Source organism: Homarus americanus, unplaced genomic scaffold, assembly GCF_018991925.1.
Source record: "Homarus americanus isolate GMGI-L3 unplaced genomic scaffold, GMGI_Hamer_2.0 scaffold30535, whole genome shotgun sequence".
NCBI lineage: Eukaryota > Metazoa > Arthropoda > Malacostraca > Decapoda > Nephropidae > Homarus > Homarus americanus.
The window spans coordinates 14,005,703-14,024,688 of record NW_024732440.1 but is presented as its reverse complement, the minus strand read 5'-3'; the positions used below and the strand labels follow the sequence as shown (position 1 = coordinate 14,024,688).

The 18,986-nt window shown below is 41.8% G+C and overlaps 1 protein-coding gene across 1 annotated transcript in view; it reads left to right on the top strand.

The window, feature by feature from the left end:
- LOC121868843 (C3 and PZP-like alpha-2-macroglobulin domain-containing protein 8) overlaps positions 1–18,986 on the top strand; it is an 88,663-nt gene that overhangs the window by 21,546 nt on the left and 48,131 nt on the right. Inside the window, exons 3-4 of the mRNA XM_042369826.1 lie at positions 14,640–14,841; positions 17,076–17,244. Of these exons, the coding sequence (XP_042225760.1) occupies positions 14,640–14,841; positions 17,076–17,244 (371 nt within the window). The remainder of the gene's footprint in view (positions 1–14,639; positions 14,842–17,075; positions 17,245–18,986) is intronic.

Genomic DNA, 18,986 nt, shown 5'->3' with positions numbered 1-18,986 from the left:
GCAGAGCATTCCACAATTTGGCTGTGTAATAATAATAATAATAATAATAATAATAATAATAATAATTAACGGTTTATTGAAAGAGCTTGGCAGCCAGAAGGCTGAAAATATACAGTTACATATTTGGGGAATGGGTTTCGAATTACAAATAATATACAAATAACATAGGTGATATAAATATGATATATAATAACTAGATGGGGAAAAGCTCAAACTACAGTGCATTTCAACATAGTGACAGTGCAAGAAGTAGTATTTACTGGGAGTGAATACACTGGTTTATTACAAGTTATTGATAATTTTTACAATGGTTGGGACTGGGCTGTTCTTATAACGATCAATTCGTGCACGTATGGGCCGGATGCGGTTATGGTGTCGAACAGCAATTCTCGGGCTAGGGATCTCAGGTGGTAGTAGGAGCCGGTGTCGAGAATGGTGTAGAAGCTTCTTACCAAATTTGCAGATGATGTCGTGGTGATGGTCAGTGAGAGTCGAAAGGGTCAGTGTGTTGAGCGCTTCTTGATATGTGGAGTAGGAAGGGGAGAGAATAATCTTGCATGCCCTCTTTTGCACTTTTTCTAGGTGTTTACGTTGTGTGGCATTTAGGAAGGAAGACCAGGTAGGGGAGGCATAGGTGAGCTTCGAAAGTATGAATATTGAGTAAACACTGAGGAGCTCGGGTGCAGGAACTCCGAGGGACTTGAGTCGGCGGGGGAGGTGGAGACGGAAACTGGAGGATTTGACAACTTCACTGACGCGTGGTTTCCAATTTTAGTTTGTTGTCTATGGTGACGCCGAGGAGCTTCGTGGAATCTACAACCTGGAGTGTGTTCGGACCTAAAGTAATGGAAGGAGGTGGGACAATGTCGGAGGAGAGGTTGATGTGCATAACCATGGTCTTGGTATGGTTGATGGTGACATGGTTGTTGGTGGCCCAGTTTTGGAGACTGTTCAATAAATCCTGAAGGGCGGTATGGTCGGGAGCAGAATTGTTGACGCTGATCCCAATGGTGGAGTCGTCGACATATTTCCAGCGAGCAGGGGTTTCTCTTAGGGCATCATTGATGAGCATAAGGAAGCAGAGTGGTCCCATCTTGGTGCCTTGGGGGACGCCACAGGTGAGTGACTGAAAGGTGGAGACAGCCCCTCGGAAGCGTACAGCTTGGCGTCGGTCACTGAGGAAGTCTGTAAGCCATGGTATAAGACTTCTCCGAAGCCCGAGGTCAATAGCTTTGTTGATGATTATATTGTGGTCGACTAGGTCGAATGCTTTAGTGAAATCAATGAAGGCGACAGCTACAGACGTTTTTCGTTTCTCGAGATGGCGGTATATGTAATCGAGAAAGCTGACAAGACAGTGAGTGGTGGAGGAAGGAAAGAAGGATGTAGTGTGACTGACATCCACAGAGAAACGGTGGGCACCGCGGGCAAGACGAGTGTTACCAGCCCACGGCTTTGCCGGCGGTACACAGGATGCCAAATCCACCGAATGTTGCCCGTAAAAGTACCTGTAAAAGAGAGAGAGTGAAGCAACATTGCGACGAAGAGAAAGGGGAGAGTGATTATCAACTAAAGGAGGAGAGTTAATAGGACGAAATGCCTTTGATTCCACTCTATCTAACAGTTGGGCAGAAGAAGAGCCACCCCAGATATGAGAGCAGTACTCCAAGTTAGGACGAATGAATCCCTTATACGAGTATACTTGAAGCAACCGCTCAGGAGTGAAGTAGCTACGGCATCTGTACAGCATTCCCAGCTTTCGGGAGGCAGCTTTAGCACTGTTGTGGATGTGTGGCTTCCGTGACATATTAGAGGAAATGGTGAGGCCTAGCATATCTATTTTAGAATTTGGCAGAATGATTGCGTCCTGAAAGGTGATTGGTAGGAGATCTTCTATTTTGGAAAGTGTAATTGGAAAATACTGTGTTTTATTATTCAACGGGTTTCTACCTCCCCGTTCGGAGATGTTGCATAGATCCGCATTGATAGATGAAACAATATCAGCTCTAGAAACAGATCTAGTTTGAAAATTATGGGGAAGGGAAAAATATGAAGAAGAGTGAAGAGTAGAATCATCAGCGTGAGAATGGATAGAATTAGTAGTAGTGTGAAGTAAATCATTGATAAAAAGAAGGAAGAGTGTGTGGTCGTCTGCAAGCTGAAGTTGAGTGGTGGAAGCGACCGTCATCTTTGTTCCTTCCTGTAGTCGTCTTATGTTGAAAAATCCCTTCATCAGGTACTGTAAGTCCATCCCACCAGCTAAATTGGCACTGACATGAGTAAGGAAGACAGCCCAGAAAATGGAAAAGAGAGTTGATGCCAGTACACATCCTTGTTTTGCCCCCCTTTTTAATGGGGAAGAACTCCGACTGGGTGTCATTGTGCCTTTCTTGACATCGTGGAGTTGACTCACAATGACGATAAATTTTGTTGGGTAACCAAAACGACTGATCGTCTGCCAGAGGGCTTCCCTGTTGACCGAGTAGAAGGCCTTGGTTAGGTCGATGAAAACCATGTATAAGTCACAACGCTGTTCTCTGCACTTTTCCTGTATCATCTCAGTGGTGCCAAGTTATGGTATAAAGCCACATTGAGATTCTGGGAGGAAGTTTTCCGCCGAAGAAAGAAGTCTGTTTAGGAGGACTCGGGCGATAATCTATGGACAGCAGTCTGGCCGGTCTCCCTTGTTCTGATAAATATTGATGATGGAGGCGTCTTTAAGATCTTGGGGATTTCTTCCTTTTCCCATATATTCTCCAGGAGAGTGGAGACGGCTGGTAAGCAAAGATTCTCCTGCTTTATCCACCTCGACTGGTATTCCATCAGGCCCTATGGCTTTGTTATTTCTCATCTGCTTGATGGCACTAACGACCTCATCCAGGGATGTAGGATAGCCGAGGTGGGTCAGCTCTGGGTGCTGAGGGACCTACTGGATAGTCAAGACATCCACATCGTGTTTCGGTTGAGCAACGAGTGGTAGTGCTCTTTCCAGCGCTGACGCATGCCTTCTTCTTTAATTAGGGAGATACCGTCGGATGAGCGGAGGCAAGAGCACAGACTGCAACCGCTCATCTTGGCTCTCCCCTTTCCTGATCCAGTGGTGCAGGTAGCTGCAACAACTGGGAATAGGGAGAATTGCAATAGACTGCTGATAGCCCAGTTCGTTGAGTTTTGTCTTCACCCGCCGATGTAGTCGTCGTTGGGTTCCCTTGTTCATCACCTCTTCCGCTTATTCCGCCGTTGGGGTCTTACTGGAGCTCTGTAAGCATGTCTGCCAAATGCAGGGCTCCACCGCAGATTTCTCGTTCGAGGCTTACTCCTTTAGCCTTATACTTACCAAGGTTAATCCACAAGGCAGCGGGGCAGTGGTTGGTAGGCGCCAAGACATATCCACATGGCAGTGGGTCTATGCGCAGTACCTCTGGGGCCCACTGCTGCTCCGAGATCCACTGGTGGTCTAGCCTGGTGTCACGTGGCACCCAGTTACCGTATGTTGCCACGAGGAGGCACAGCAGGAGTCTTGGTGGTGAAGAGGCTGTGTACTGGCAGGGGAAGACTTACGCGAGGTTGCTTCCCTGTACACCACGAGGGCTAGCCAGCGGTGGTAGCTGAAAGTGAGGGGAAGCAAGCAGTGCCTGCACCTTAACACTAACATAATACTGGCTCTCTAGACTGTGGAGAGAAGCGCGCGCACACACACACACACACACACACACACACACACACACACACACACACACACACACACACACACACATTTAAAAGGGAAGAATTATCTTACTCCACCAGTCCAACCTGAAGTCCAGTAAACGTGTTCATCAGAAGGTTAACAAATAAAGTCACTTGCTAATGGCACAGGTGAGTCGATACACCCAAGGTAGACAGGAGTCTGCATGTAACACCTTCATAATACAACAAGCCGTGAACCTCTTCACTCTACTTGTTTTCATTAGCAATTTCGAAGTACACACAGAGAGCCATGTTAAAGCTGTCATCCTCATAGCGCTGTGGAACTCTCAGGTAAATATGACAGTCCACGCAGGAAGAGATCAAGATTGGGTTATGGCTTCTCTGTATATACGCCAGCACCTCGAGTTAGACCGTTACTAAGTTAGGTCAAATATTAGATACTATAAAGCTAGCTCAGAGTAATGACTAATTCTTAAATGTTACAAGGGTGAGGTGAACACAGTGACCGTCCTCTTGTGTTGGAAGGGTAGCGGGCAGTAACGGGCTGCACTCTATCCTTGTGTACTAGAGGATTAATAAGTATTATGTGCAATATATATTTACATGAAACCCACTGTCAGGCTGAGCTACATATATGGGTCTACCGCTAAATGTTGCTAGGCTAGACTACACCTCTATGTTAATTATAAAGAGTTCCTAGGTAAAAACTGTGATTATGCTGCCTAAATGAGTTGGATACAACTTACTATTAATACTAGATTCATTGAGTTTTATGGCAAATTGGTGTTAACCCAAGCCAGGTGAGGCAGGTAACAACATATCTGGCTGCGTTAGAAAGAGGGCGTAAAGGTGAGGGACACATGATAGGGCAGAGCGACCCAGGCTGTTAGGTCTCATCCAACACACAACGCTAGTTAGGTGACGAATCATTTATCATCTGACCCACTCTAATTTATCCTTATTCTAACCTACCACTAAACTATCCTTATCTACCCTTATATAACCTAACCTAACCTAATATACATTAAACTAGCCTACCGCTAACCTAATCTAACCTAACCAAGTCTACCGCTAAACTAATGTAATTTAACCAACCTCTTACCCAAAATGCCCACTCACCCTCTAATCTGACCTAACTACACCTTACCATAACCGAGTTAACCCATTTCTAAACTAACCTACCCGATTCCGGGTCAGTCAAACACAGGGATTAATCTGGGTGAGCCAGGCGCGTCGCTTCACACACACACACACACACCTACCTTGAGGACCAGTTTTTTGATGCGTCAGAGAGCGGGTGGACGCCAGGTGCCGGGGACACCCCACTATCTGTATGAACACTTACTCCACAGTATAGCTCGTGAAGGGGTTGTCTTTTATCAGCTGAAGTACGACAACACAGTAATAAACACTGACGATAAATCTCACAACCACACACGCAGATTTTGTTTGCATTTGTATATGAAAGTTTTCATGGAATTACTTGGTGAAAAACAGGAAGAGGGTAATTGTCTTGAAGTGTTACTAAGAAACATGTCCGAAATATTTCAAACAGTTAGTTTTATATTATATACATACAGTTACGTAAGTTTCTTGTTTATTGAATGTTATATCACTAAGTGCAGGTATTTGTTACATTCAGACTTTTTAACTTAGTCATCACATATCCATAACAGTTTAACGTGTAATACTGTACACTAGGTAGGAAGCCTTGGCCATACCGCGGCAGGTAACTTACTAATCTAACCTTTTCTGAGACCTTACCTCTCATTTCTAAATGATTCACAGGCAATCAATTCCATGCCCATGAAAATCTAAAATACTCTAAAACAGACTATCACACACACACACACACACACACACACACACACACACACACACACACACACACATACACACCTTTCACATGTTGAACGCTTAGCTCACAATGTCAATGAAATATAATGTTCAACATTTCAGACTAGGATACCAGTTTGTGTAAAAGTCAACAGAGTATTATATCAGAACAAGTAGCACAAAGAAGTTAGACCAAACCTACTGTATAATTTAGTGTTTCTTGACACGCTAATGGTGGGCTGGATGGGTAAAAAGTGGTTACAAACTTATAATAAGAAATAATCCATCGCCAAATAATATATATTTTTCAAACGACAAAATAAAGCAAGATTAACTCAATAACTCATCCTAACGTATTAACTAATTTAACACAACCAATACCTGAAACCTGACCCAATGCATTATAGCTTAATTATATTATACCTAACTTAAACAAAATTTGCTAAGGATCGTTAGGTCATGCCTGTTTAGGTTATGCTCACGTCGTCTGCTTAGATAAAATGCGACCAAGAATTGATAACCGGCTGCGTTAAGCCGCTGTTGCAATAACATACTTCACGATGCAAAAACATTCATCAGTTGGGTCATAAAAACGAGAACTGGGCTGACTAAAACCTGCCGAAAGTAAAGGCCCGTCCGTGTCCACTTGAGAGCAAAGTGCTGTCGACAGCGCTACTATCAAGTAGACGTGGCTCTGACAGTAACTGTCAGTTAGTTTGAGTTTACTGTCGGACAGCTACTCTCTGGTTGTTTGCTATAGTGTGGAAACATGGTAGCCCGCAGCTGTCACTTCAACTCTCAGCTATACTAACCAGGTTCGCAGTCATGACAGAGCTCTCGAGAGGTGAAGCATGGCGCTCTGGACTCAGGAGAAGACTTTTCAGTTGATATCCTTGTATGAAGAGAATCCTAATTTGTGGGATCACACGAGAGAAGACTACAGCAATAGAGAGAAGAAATCCCAAGTCACATCCGACATAAGGAAGAAAATTTATGTCACGGAGTCGGAAATTCTTAGAAAACTCCACAATTTAAGAAACCAGGTATGGTATTTGTTTATACACATTATCAAAAATGTATAAATGACTAAAACAACAGAAATACTATAATATAAAGCCAAAGATTTCTTTGAATACTACCAACGACAAAACTATGTGCCAAAACAACATAACTTACCACACACTAATATAGGCGAGTTTAATCAGATACTTCGAGAGATGATTGTTTATGTCATTCTCAGTAAAAATGTTCAACTGACATAGGTGTTTTTCGCGTTAGTTTTCAAATACAAGACCGATTTAAATCTCGGCTGACACGGGAGGGAGAGGAAGAGGATCTGTGCACTTGACGCCTCGGCGGGAACAGCTGAGTGACAGACGGCTTAGTGTCACATGTACTAAGATTAAGTAATACACATTACAGTATTTCATAGCTAAACGATTGCTTACATTACAGACCTTTTAAAAATTGTATTAAAGGATACTTTTATTTTATATTAAAGAACTGAAAGAATAACTTGTAAAAGTGAACTTTCTGTCACGTCCTCTACCCCCCATTGTGACCGACTGACTGATAGTCACTATAGAGTGTAGCTCTAGTCAGGTGGACACGGCACTGAGAGTTCTCTCCGATGGCTACTGTCGGGAAGACTCTCGACAGCAGAAACTCGCAGGAGTTTGTTCTCATGTGGATACACAGATGAGAGAACTATCGACAGTAACTATCAAGAGTCCGCTCTCAAGTGGAAACGGTCTTAACTTAGTGATCCTATTAGTATGGCAACTTTTGACTACAGTAACAGCAGCTCAACTCTCTCCAACCTTTACAATGTTCAGATTATGTTTAGAGACAGTATACAGTACCCGGTAAAGTATAACAAAAACACCGTTCTTAATTTATAATAAATAATACACTGATCTGATTGTCACAAATATATTGTATCTGGAACAGTTACAGTTTTTTATTCTTATTGTCTCTTATTAACGCTGTTCTGGTAATACAATATATGCCTTCCATCTCTCTTGAAGACACCCCTTTTACCGTGTATATACTGTACTGTATACCGTATATTCTTACTGGGATTTTTGAATTGGGAGTCCAGGACTCCCTTCCCAGAAGAAGTAGGAGTCCCTACTTTTAAAGGTGTATTTTCGTTGGATCTTAGAAATTGTGCCGTGAGCAACATTTATTATGTACTGTGTTATACAGATGCAGGTCCGGCAATTGAAAAGAAACACACAAAAAACCGCCCAAAATATAACATAAAAAACATTGCGCATCCCAAGAACCTCGCAGGCCTCACATGTAACTGGTAAAAAGACTTCTGTTATATGTGTTCTTATTACCACTGTTTTAGACTTTAATCCGTACATTGTAAAGTATCCATAATATCTCTGGTTTACAGATCCGCGCCGCGCTACAATAACAGGAACTAGATTTTCAGGGTGCAAACATTACAAATAAAATTAATTACGTTTGTTCGTATTAAATATCACTACGTATATGACTTTTAAACACTATCATGAATGTCAATATTAAGATATAAAAAACAAAGAGATGTGTGGATGTTTGACGACACAATCACACCGTGTTCACGCAGATATGTAGTGGAGCCGACGACCTGTACATGAGCAGCACACTGATGGAGTTATAATTCTCCCGTTTCATTGTTCAATTATGTTATTGTCCGTGACATTTCTATATTTGTCAGTTTATAAATTATTTGTGCCGCCTTCGTGTGGAGCTTAACTTGTCTGGAGTAATTATTATAACTGTCCCAGAAACGTTCAAGAATAATTTTAGCGTCCCTTTGGGAAAAGTATGCGTACAAATACGCCAGATTCGGCGTTTTCCGAGAACCCTAAATACAGACTATCACACACACACACACACACACTTTCAAAAGACTTGTTTGTGCTCTGTATTTCATAAAACCTTGGAGGTGAAGCATTTAAAACAACAACAACGACTCTTTTTAGAACTATCAAACAGTTGAATCCTCTAAGACTAACTCAACACAAGTTCTGAATTATCGTTTGTGTGTGTGTGCGTGTGGTTAGCTCAGCACAAGTCACCACCAAATAACATAAAAATATTTTTTCCTTGTATTTAATAAAGATTTACAGCCTCACACACAAAGACCTAAAATTGAGTTCCATTTCTCCTAAGTTATAAGACATTCCAAGATCTCTTATACAAATTGAAGCTTGCCTATGTAAATATTGTCATTGATCTACAGCATAAACAGGATTTGGTCTCTCTTTGCCGTAATAAATGGATCAGAGATTTACTTCCAATCTCTGAAGATAAACAACTTTTATGTTACGTAGCAGGTATATGTCAGCACCATCTATCGGGCATTACCCCGTCCTCTATCTGTTGTGAGGCGCACCAACTAACATGTTACCTCAAACATCTACTCATGAGGAAGGGTTGTGGTGTTAACAACCCTGTTACAAATAACTGCTTGAGTCTGGGCACCACCCGGTGATGACGTCAATCTTCTGGGTCAACACAACCTTTCCTCTTGACTTACTGTTTAAGATTCGTGCTAGATGGTGCGGGGTACAACAGATGGCATCAGTGTATTAAAGATGTAAATAACTTCAAAACTTATACAAGTTGCCAGTAGATAGCACAAGAATACACTAATAATTACTCTGTACGAAAATCAAGGTGAACAAACTCTCTCTCTGGCCTTCTACCTAATGTCATATTCTTCCTCGCGGACGACACCGCCTAACAACATCAATATTGTACATCTACACCACAATCTAAGCATGGCCGCGCCTGGTGATGCATTATTAACATTGTAATAGTTGACTCGCATGTATTACAGTACAGTACCTCATATGGCGGATGTAGCGTATCCTTCCCCAGCTGCTCAGTAAACAATGAAGTCCAATTGTTGCTGCTGGGAATACGTAGTCGTCCATCTAGTCTGTAAATATTGTTCAACCAGTTACTCAGTTAGCCAATACATATATCGTATACACACAGCCTTGCAGATTTGTCGTGGAGATCGAGTGATTATTTACATTACAACAGCCATATTTTCCTCGCGTGTTGATGTACCAAGTCGCCTACAAGTAGGGGGACAATGTTGCTGTTGTAATGCAATCTCCACGAAAATTTGCAAGTCAGTCAGTCAGTATACAATATTTACAGACGCACTACATTTATATTCAGTTTCTGAGTATTTGATTATCCAAAGTTATGAAATCTTGCAAAAGAGACAGAAAATTTAATGAAACTGCGCTGCAATGTTACAAAAAGGTAAAACCAATATTTAGCAACCCCACACTCAGTCTAGTAAAAATCCTTAAATGTTATCTTGGTTCAATATCTCAATCTAAAAACTTGGCCTTGAACTTCAGCTGCGACCCTAAACACAGAGACTCGGGGGTAATGTGCAGTAACGTGGAGCTCTGTCGCGACGTGTGGACGGCTGCAGGACTTATATAACCTCCGCTAAGATAGAAATATATGTACACTCGCTACAAACAGGTTCCTCAAACAGACAGGCACCTAGACAGACATAGACACCCAGACAGACAGGCACGTAGACAGACAGAAAGGCACCTAGACAGACACCACCCCCGCCCCCCCAAAATGTCGATGAGGAATTTATTACAACACTCCCTCCCTCCCTCCCTCCCTCCCTCTCTCTCTCCGACTTCCAAGCTGGGGTTGATTAACCTCAGCCATGACAGGGAAACCTCATACGTCTGGGAAAGTGGGGAGGAAAAGGGTATGGAGGTCTCTCTCTCTCTCTCTCTCTCTCTCTCTCTCTCTCTCTCTCTCTCAGGCTTAATTATAGAGAACCATGGGGTGAAGAATTTAATAGCAAATTCTTCACTGCACCAATAGACCCATAATCTAGCTTCGTCTTCAAAGAGTTTTTAGTTTAACAAATTTATTGACAAAACTTGAAGTACAGTTTGACTATTCTGAGTAATTCAGTTAGGTCTTGACACTGAAGGTGGAATCACTTCTCACTGCCACGCAGGACAGAGGTTCATACACAATAGATCATATTCATTAACAGTATATATAGGTTCAGATTCGTGTGGGTTGATGTTACTGTTCACTACCATGCAGGACGGTGGTTCGTACACAAAGAAATACATCATATTCATTAACAGTATACTGGATATAGGTCAGAGTCATGTGGGTGATAAGGCAACGTTGTAACAGATTTCAATTACAAGTCGTTGATATTTGTTTGTGTTTGTCGGGACTAAAATATTACAAAATATTCAAACACAGGGTTATGTTGTAGCAACCTATTTATAAATGCAGTAGTATCAAGATTTAAACGTTAGAAGCCGGCTATAATAAAGGGCTTTGAAGCTGTGTGTATGTGTGGTGTGTATGTGTGTGTGCGTGTGTGTGTGTGTGTTAAACATGAGAGTGAGAGAGCTTACACTGTTCCCACGCGGTAATAACTCTCCCTGCGAGATGGATGGTGTTCCAAAGGTCACCATCGTGCTTCCCTGCACCTCCACTACCTACCATATAAAAAAGAGTTGACGACACTCACAGAGAATCTATAACGAGCGTTGCATAACTTGGCGTACAGTCAATGATGGTGTGGACTGTGTGCACGAGGAAGGTTGACCACGCCTGTAACCTACGTGAACAGCAGGACAGTCGGACCTCAAACCAGCCACCTAGTAAATCTGCCAGTTAGTCAGTTCTTAAATCGGCCAGCCAATCAGCCATCCAGCTAACCTGACCTGACAACCAGCCAGCCAGCCATCAAGCTAACCTCACCTGAGTCAACCAGCTAACCAGTCAAATAGACAGTCGAGCTTGCCAACTAGACAGTTCTCGAACCAGCCAGCCACTCAATCGCCGAGTCAGTCAGTTCTGAAACCAGCCAGTCAGTCAAACCCGGAACCAGTCAGTAAGTCAGTCAATCCTCGACCCAGTCAGTCAGTCAGCGTACATGTATTCATACAGTGAGCAGGCTTGTGAAGGTCGCGCTCACTCACCAATGCAAATCTTCAATGCATCAAGAATATCAAGTAGCTTATCGGATTCCCCGACGTTTATCCACCCTAAGGTTAGGTTAGGTTAGGTTAGGTTAGGTTAGGTTAGGTTAGGTTAGGGTACACTAGGTTAGATTTAGTTAAGTTAGCGTTGGATTCGGATTAAAACATGCAATGATAACAATGCATATCATAATTACAGCAATAAATATTTCATAATTACTGTATTCAAAACCAGAACAAACATTACAACACGTTTACCAGCTGTTCTATTCATTGTTTTGTTTTCAGATTTCAACATAATTTTGAAAAATACGTAACTGTATTTTTTTTGTCGATTCGTCGGTTCGTATATACTGTACAGGGGTGTAGTGCATTCGGTAATTACACTCACGTTTACTTGTTTTAATTGTTGGTTCTGTTTATGGTGACAATATGCTTGATGGTATCTTCTTCCCGGGGTAACTCTTCTGACCATAATAAACTTAAAACTGAATACAACTTATCCTTACCTAACATTACCCAACCTAACCTAACTTAACCTAATGTAACCTAACCTCACTTAACTTAATCAAATGTAACCTAACTTAACTTAATCATATATAATCTAACACAGCCTAACCTATCCTTACCTAATCTGACCTAACCTAACCTAACTTAACCTAACTTATCTTAAGCTAACCTAACCCAATTCAATCTCACTAAAAAGTTCCTCCCTGCGCGTAGTCAAAAACAGACAAACCATACCAGACACACACACACACACGCCTCTTCATATGTCTAGACTCAAGGTGATGGTACAACATAATTACACACGTGACTGATCGCCAAGGTCCCACTATGTCTTCTCCAGTAATGAGATTCCCGTCATATTTGTTTACCTGCACCTTTACCCGGGGCACGTAGCCAGAATAATACATAACACTATTGTACTCCTCCTCACCTTGGTCACCGCCAGCCTGCAGTCAGCCTTTCTCTGCAGCCTACTGCCTTTCCTTATCATACACACACACACACACACACACACACACACACACACACACACACACATCCTTGACCACCGAAGGGTCAATTCGTACCTGGCGCTCCTCTCGGAGCAGCCAGGTCAACTGTTAAGTTGGCCCATACCAACCCCCTCCCCTGAACCCTCCTCCCCACCGGAATATCAACAAGTTCTCGCCAGATGTTACAATTTCATTTAGGAAAGGAACGGAACCAGTGTTAAACAGAGGTGAACAGTGGTGAACAGTGCTTAAGTCAGTGAGAACAACTCAACAGTAACAGTCGTACCCAAGTTAACCTTCACACAGTGAGGTCCCAGGTACCCAGTGACAACGGCCCGTGAGACCTAGCAACAACCAGTGATGTGTTAATCCGTCTACCATAGGAAGGCCTGGGACCAAACCTCACTCATATAACACCATCTGTGAGGGAATTACTACACCAGATGTCCCTCATAACACCATATGTGAGGGAATTACTACACCACGTCAGGCCCCTCAGAACACCATCTGTGAGGGAATTACTACACCACGTGATGCCCCCCATAACACCATCTGTTAGGGAGTTATTACACCACGCCAGGTCCCTCATAACACCATCTGAGGAACTACTACACCACGCGAGTTCCTCCTAAACCATCTGGGAGGGAGTTACTACACTACTAGTTTGCTGTTCAACACCTACATTAATCTGTATGTTCACTGTATGTTCCTTTACCTTTCTCTAATGAAGGCTTTTGTTAAACTACCAATGTATGTAATAAGTCATTCATGTCCAATGTATATTTTCAGCCTTCGGGCTGCAGAACTTTTACAATAAACCGTTAATTATTATTATTATTATTTACACACAGCACCTATTGTGTCTTTTCATCTAGGGTATTTATTGCATACTGTAATCTTGTTATTATCCGTACCTCTCTTTCTCACTTGATTCCTTCTCCCTGACTCTCTACCTCTCTCAATCCCTCCTCCCCGTCCCTCTCTCACCCAATCCCTCCGCCCTAACTCTCTCTCTCTCTCTCTCTCTCTCTCTCTCTCTCTCTCTCTCTCTCTCTCTCTCTCTCTCTCTCTCTCTCCTACTAGGATACAGACACATCTGGCAAGTTAGTAACGCTGTACCCATACCGGAACACTCAGCATGTAAACTTTGTGATAAACCTTTAAAGCATACACCTGAACACTATATTATTGAATGTGACACTGTCAAAGACTTCAGGCCACCTGGCTTATTTTATCATGAACTTTGTAATCACTATATTGAATCAGGTGTAATTGGGGACATTCTTGCCGTTTATCCCAAATGTGCTAGCCCACAGTGATTAGTCTTCAATTAGAATATGACGTCCAATGTATATGAACCACTGTCTTGCATGGCAGTGAACAGTGACATTATCCACATGACTCTGACCTATATATACAAAATACTGCTAATAAATATGATGCATTTCTTTGTGTACGAACCTCTGTCCTGCGTGGCAGTGAGAAATGATAGTGCCAAGACCTGACTGAATTACTCAGAATAGGCAAACTGTACTCAAGCTTTGTCAATAAATTTGTTAAACTAAAAAACTACCTCTCTCTCTCTCTCTCTCTCTCTCTCTCTCTCTCTCTCTCTCTCTCTCTCTCTCTCTCTCTCTCTCTCTCTCTCTCTCCATCCTTCCTTTGTTCCTAGTGAGAGGTCTGGCACTTGAACCCGTACAGGGAATAAGCCTCATTATGTAACACCTCTCCTTCCTTCCTTCCTTCCTTCCTTCCTTCGCTCAAGTCTAAGAAGGCAAGCATGAACACTATTTTTTTTCCTGTGGGATGAGTCTTCTTCTTCTTTTAACCCGTGTATCTCATTTCCCCTTAACCTTCTATTCCATCTCTCTTGCAACGTTCTAACTCTCCCACCTTCTCATACCCTCCCTCTCCCACACATACCCTCCGTTTACCCTCCCTCTCCCATACATACCCTATATTATTATCTCTTGTGTATGAACCTCTGTCCTGCATGGCACTGAACAGTGATAGCACCCTCAGTGTCAAGGCCTGACTGACCTACTCAGATTAGGCAAATTGTACGTCAATTGTGCCAACAAACTTGTTAAACTAAACCAAGGACCTCTTCTGTCAGGTCGTACGTGGTGGTGGCGCCAACGTTGGTCAGACCGGATTCTGTGTTCGCCGTGGTGGTGGGGGTGTTGAAGAGAGGAGGAAAGCACGAGGTGGACGGCCCAGTGGACGTTCGGGCGACTCTGGCCATGGATGACTCCCAAGAGATCACCCAAGGCCAAGTTGTTCTACAGCCAGGGGAGATGAAGACCATCATTATGAAGGTGGGTAGTGAAGTAATCTCTCTCTCTCTCTGTATATATATATATATATATATATATATATATATATATATATATATATATATATATATATATATATATATGTATATATATATATATATATATATATACATATATATATATATATATATATATATATATATATATATATATATATATATATATATATATATATATATATATATATAATGTGACGACTCTGTCCCCTCCTCACTCCAACACCATAACCATCACTTACTCCAACTTGACACCAGGTGAAGAAACTGCTTCACGAAGCTACTCGACCTCAGTGAGCACCGTTTCAGAACCAGTTTCCCGTTTGACTATGAGACCGAGGTATCGAGGCAAGTGTGTCTGCCTGATAAGCTGAGTCTCGTATCTGCGGCCTACGGTGTGCCTCTTCTCCCGGGGTGTGGACGACGAATTGTATTAAGGACTACTGTACTGCTGGTGGTGGTGGTGGTATGATGGTTTGATGGTAGTGGACTACAGCGTTAATCCCTGGTTCTTTGTGGTTGGCCGTCGCATTCCAGACTTGCTACCTGAACTGTCATTTCTATCAGGTTTTTGTGTTGTATATTATATGTGTATTTAATGTTTATAGTACGAATGATTTGGTAATATTCTTGTGTTTTGGTAGATGCATAGTTGTTACTTTTGTTTGGTAATTGCACATTTTGTGTTTTACTTGTGTTATTTAATGTACCTAATTAGCTATCTTATTCAATCCTTAATATAAATGTTATTAAATTACTCAATTTACTTGATAATCTTCTTATCCCTTTAATGACAGATATTTGTCTGTCACCAACAGACATTCTTGTGTGTGTGCTGCCTACTTACTGCATACATGTATTTCACCCCTAGATTATCTTCACTCCGTATTTTTACTTGTCAACTTTGCCTTTCCTCAATATTGTGGGTAGCAATAGGGACATCACAGAGAATCACAAGTTTCTCAAGGAACCAAAAATATATACTGTAGGTAACAGGGGTTAGACGTGTTACGTGGTATGGTAGTGAAACATGGGCAGTTATAAAAGGGGATGACATGCGTAGGCTTGAGCGAGATGAAAAGAGAATTGTGAGATGGATGTGTAATGTGACACTGAAATATAGACAACCCTGTTGAAGAGCTAAGAATGTGTGGGGTATTAAGAGCTGAATATCGCCTCTACCAAAACGTCTTCTGTATCTGTGTGTTAGACGGTTTAGTCATGTAGAGATAATGAAGGAGACTAATTGGGTAAAAATTAGTATGTGTTTGAATGTGGAAGGGATGAGTGCTAAGGGTAGGCAAAATAACGTTGGATATAAAAAACCTAACATGAGTGACTGAGTGACCGCAAGAGACGAGCAACATGTAGAGCTGTCATCAGGTACTCGCGGCTATCACACACTACATTGGAACTCCACCCCCCCCCCCACACACACAAAATGATGGTAATGATAATGGTGATATTGATGACAGGTTTATGTATAGACGGGAGATGACAGTGACAAAAAAACCAGACTTGTATGGAGAAAAAAAACTGCGAACATAATAATATCCTTCACAAGACAACTAGCCACAACACTCTCTTCCCATCACCAAACGAATAAAACAAGAGCGAAAGAAACTGAAACAAATTAGCATCATTGACCATCCTCCTGACCTCCATAATCAATGCTTCAATGTTTGGTCGATGTTGTATTACTTGATCCGTCTTTTGGTAATATTCTGAGAGCTTCCTTTTACTCTAGACAATATAGAACATAATTATCCTACTTACGTCAATCTTGTTATTTTATAGTTCTGAGTTTTAGGAAATATATTTGTGGGGAGAAATTATACTAGTGTTTAAAAAGAATATACTGATGCAGGTTAGGTTAGTGTGTGTGTGTGTGTGTGTGTGTGTGTGTGTGTGTGTGTGTGTGTGTGTGTGTGTTTCTGTAATTGTTTGTGTATGCTTGTGCTAAAGTATACTGTGTGTGTAGTGTGTATACAGTATGTATATATATATATATATATATATATATATATATATATATATATATATATATATATATATATATATATATATATATATATATATATATATACTGTATACACACTATTTTTTCTTTATGTTCCAGTATTATGTATAATCTTATGTCCATACACTGAGCGTTTCCCTATGTCTGGATATGCTAAATATACTCGTTGGCTGATGTGTTTGTTTAATATATGAGAACAGGCGCCGAGTGAGGTGGGAATGGTGGAAACAAGTGGAGCGCGTCTACGAGTGGAAGGTCGCCGAGGGTCCCAATTGGTATTTACAAACACAACACACGTGGCCACCACCCAGCGCTTCCTTACCATCCTCGTCCAGACCTCCAGGCCTATATACACCGGCGGCCAGATGAGTAAGTACGCCTCTGCACCACACCTGTAGCGAACATAATGTGGAGTAGTAATATGCCTATCCACTACACCTGTCTACGGTAGATTACCTGCCTCGTGATCGGCTGTTACGTTCACCTTCTTTACGCCTAGCTGAAGCTTCACAATCAGTGTCAGGTGCAGCTGTAGGCATTTATTAATCCATCAACATGGCAGGAGAAATTCTATATAGAGAGACTTTTCAAAGAAGGAAAACTCTCATATTTGTGATTGAATTCCTTCCCCTGTAAGTGTTGGAGCAGCTGACATTTGACAGAATACCGCATCAGAGGCTTCTGAGAAAAATTAAGGCTCATGGTATCGAGGGAAAGTTTTAAACTGGATACAATCATGGCTCACCGATAGAATGCAGAGGGTCAGCGTAGATGGTGTTAAATGTGAGTGGGGTCGTGTAACCAGTGGGGTTCCCCAGGGGTCAGTACTGGGCCCGCTCTTGTTCATAATCTACATAAACGATCTGGATACTGGAATCAGCAGTGACATAAGCAAGTTTGCGGATGACACCAAAATAGGGCGGCAGATTAATTCAGGGCAGGATGCAAATGCATTACAGGAGGATCTAAATAAACTGCAGGGGTGGTCTGAAAAATGGCAAATGAAATTCAACACCAGCAAGTGCAGGGTACTTAATATTGGAAGAACAAATACTGTCAATGTATACAGCCTTAACAACATCAGCCTAGAGAAGTCGACTTATGAAAGAGACCTAGGGGTACTTGTAAGCCCGGACCTACGGCCTAGAAAACTGTGCGTTAATGTTCGAAATAAAGCAAACAGAGTATTGGGTTTTATATCTAGAAGTGTAAGTAATAAGAGTGAAGAGGTCTTATTGCAACTATATATTGCGCTAGTCAGGCCGCACCTCGATTATGCGGTTCAGTTCTGGTCCCCTTATTATAGAATGGATATCAATTCACTAGAGTCGGTGCAGCGAAGAATGACGAAATGATTCCGGGACTTAGAAACCTTCCATATCAGAATAGGTTAAAGAAACTAAACTTGCATTCCCTAGAAAGACGAAGAGTGCGGGGAGATATGATAGAAGTATTCAAGTGGGTGAAAGGAATCAATAAAGGTGATATAGATAAAGTTCTTAAAATATCCGAGCAGGATAGGACTCGGAACAACGGATTTGAGTTGGATAAGTTTAGGTTTAGGAGGGAGATAGGAAGGAACTGGTTCACAAATAGGGTGGTGGACGAGTGGAACAAGCTTAGCAACTTTGTAGTAAGTGCTGGAACGCTGGAAAGTTTTAAAAGGAGGCTGGATATATTCATGGATGATAGAGAGTGGTAGTAACTCTCGACAGGAGCTGCCATGCATAGGCCAACCGGCCTATTGCAGACTCCTTATTTTCTTATGTTCTTATGTTCTTATTGAAAATAGATTGTTCTTGTTTCTTCTAATAGAATTTATTTTCTGGGGAGTAGATTTGAGTGACGTTTAAATGGCTCACTCTTGCATTCACCTCCACCCTAACCTCGAGTATTAACCTTCTTCTCACACTCGAAAATTTAGTCCTCTCTTCACCTTCAAAACATCATATCTGCTACCATCTCCCTCTCAACACCCAAGGGATAATAATATATAATTCCTGAAGTTTTCTCTTTTTCTTTCTTTCTTTCATATTCCTATACCTTTTCTTCGTCTTATTTTTTTCTTTCTATTTGGCTTTTTCTCCATATTCGCGTCATTAATCCCACGT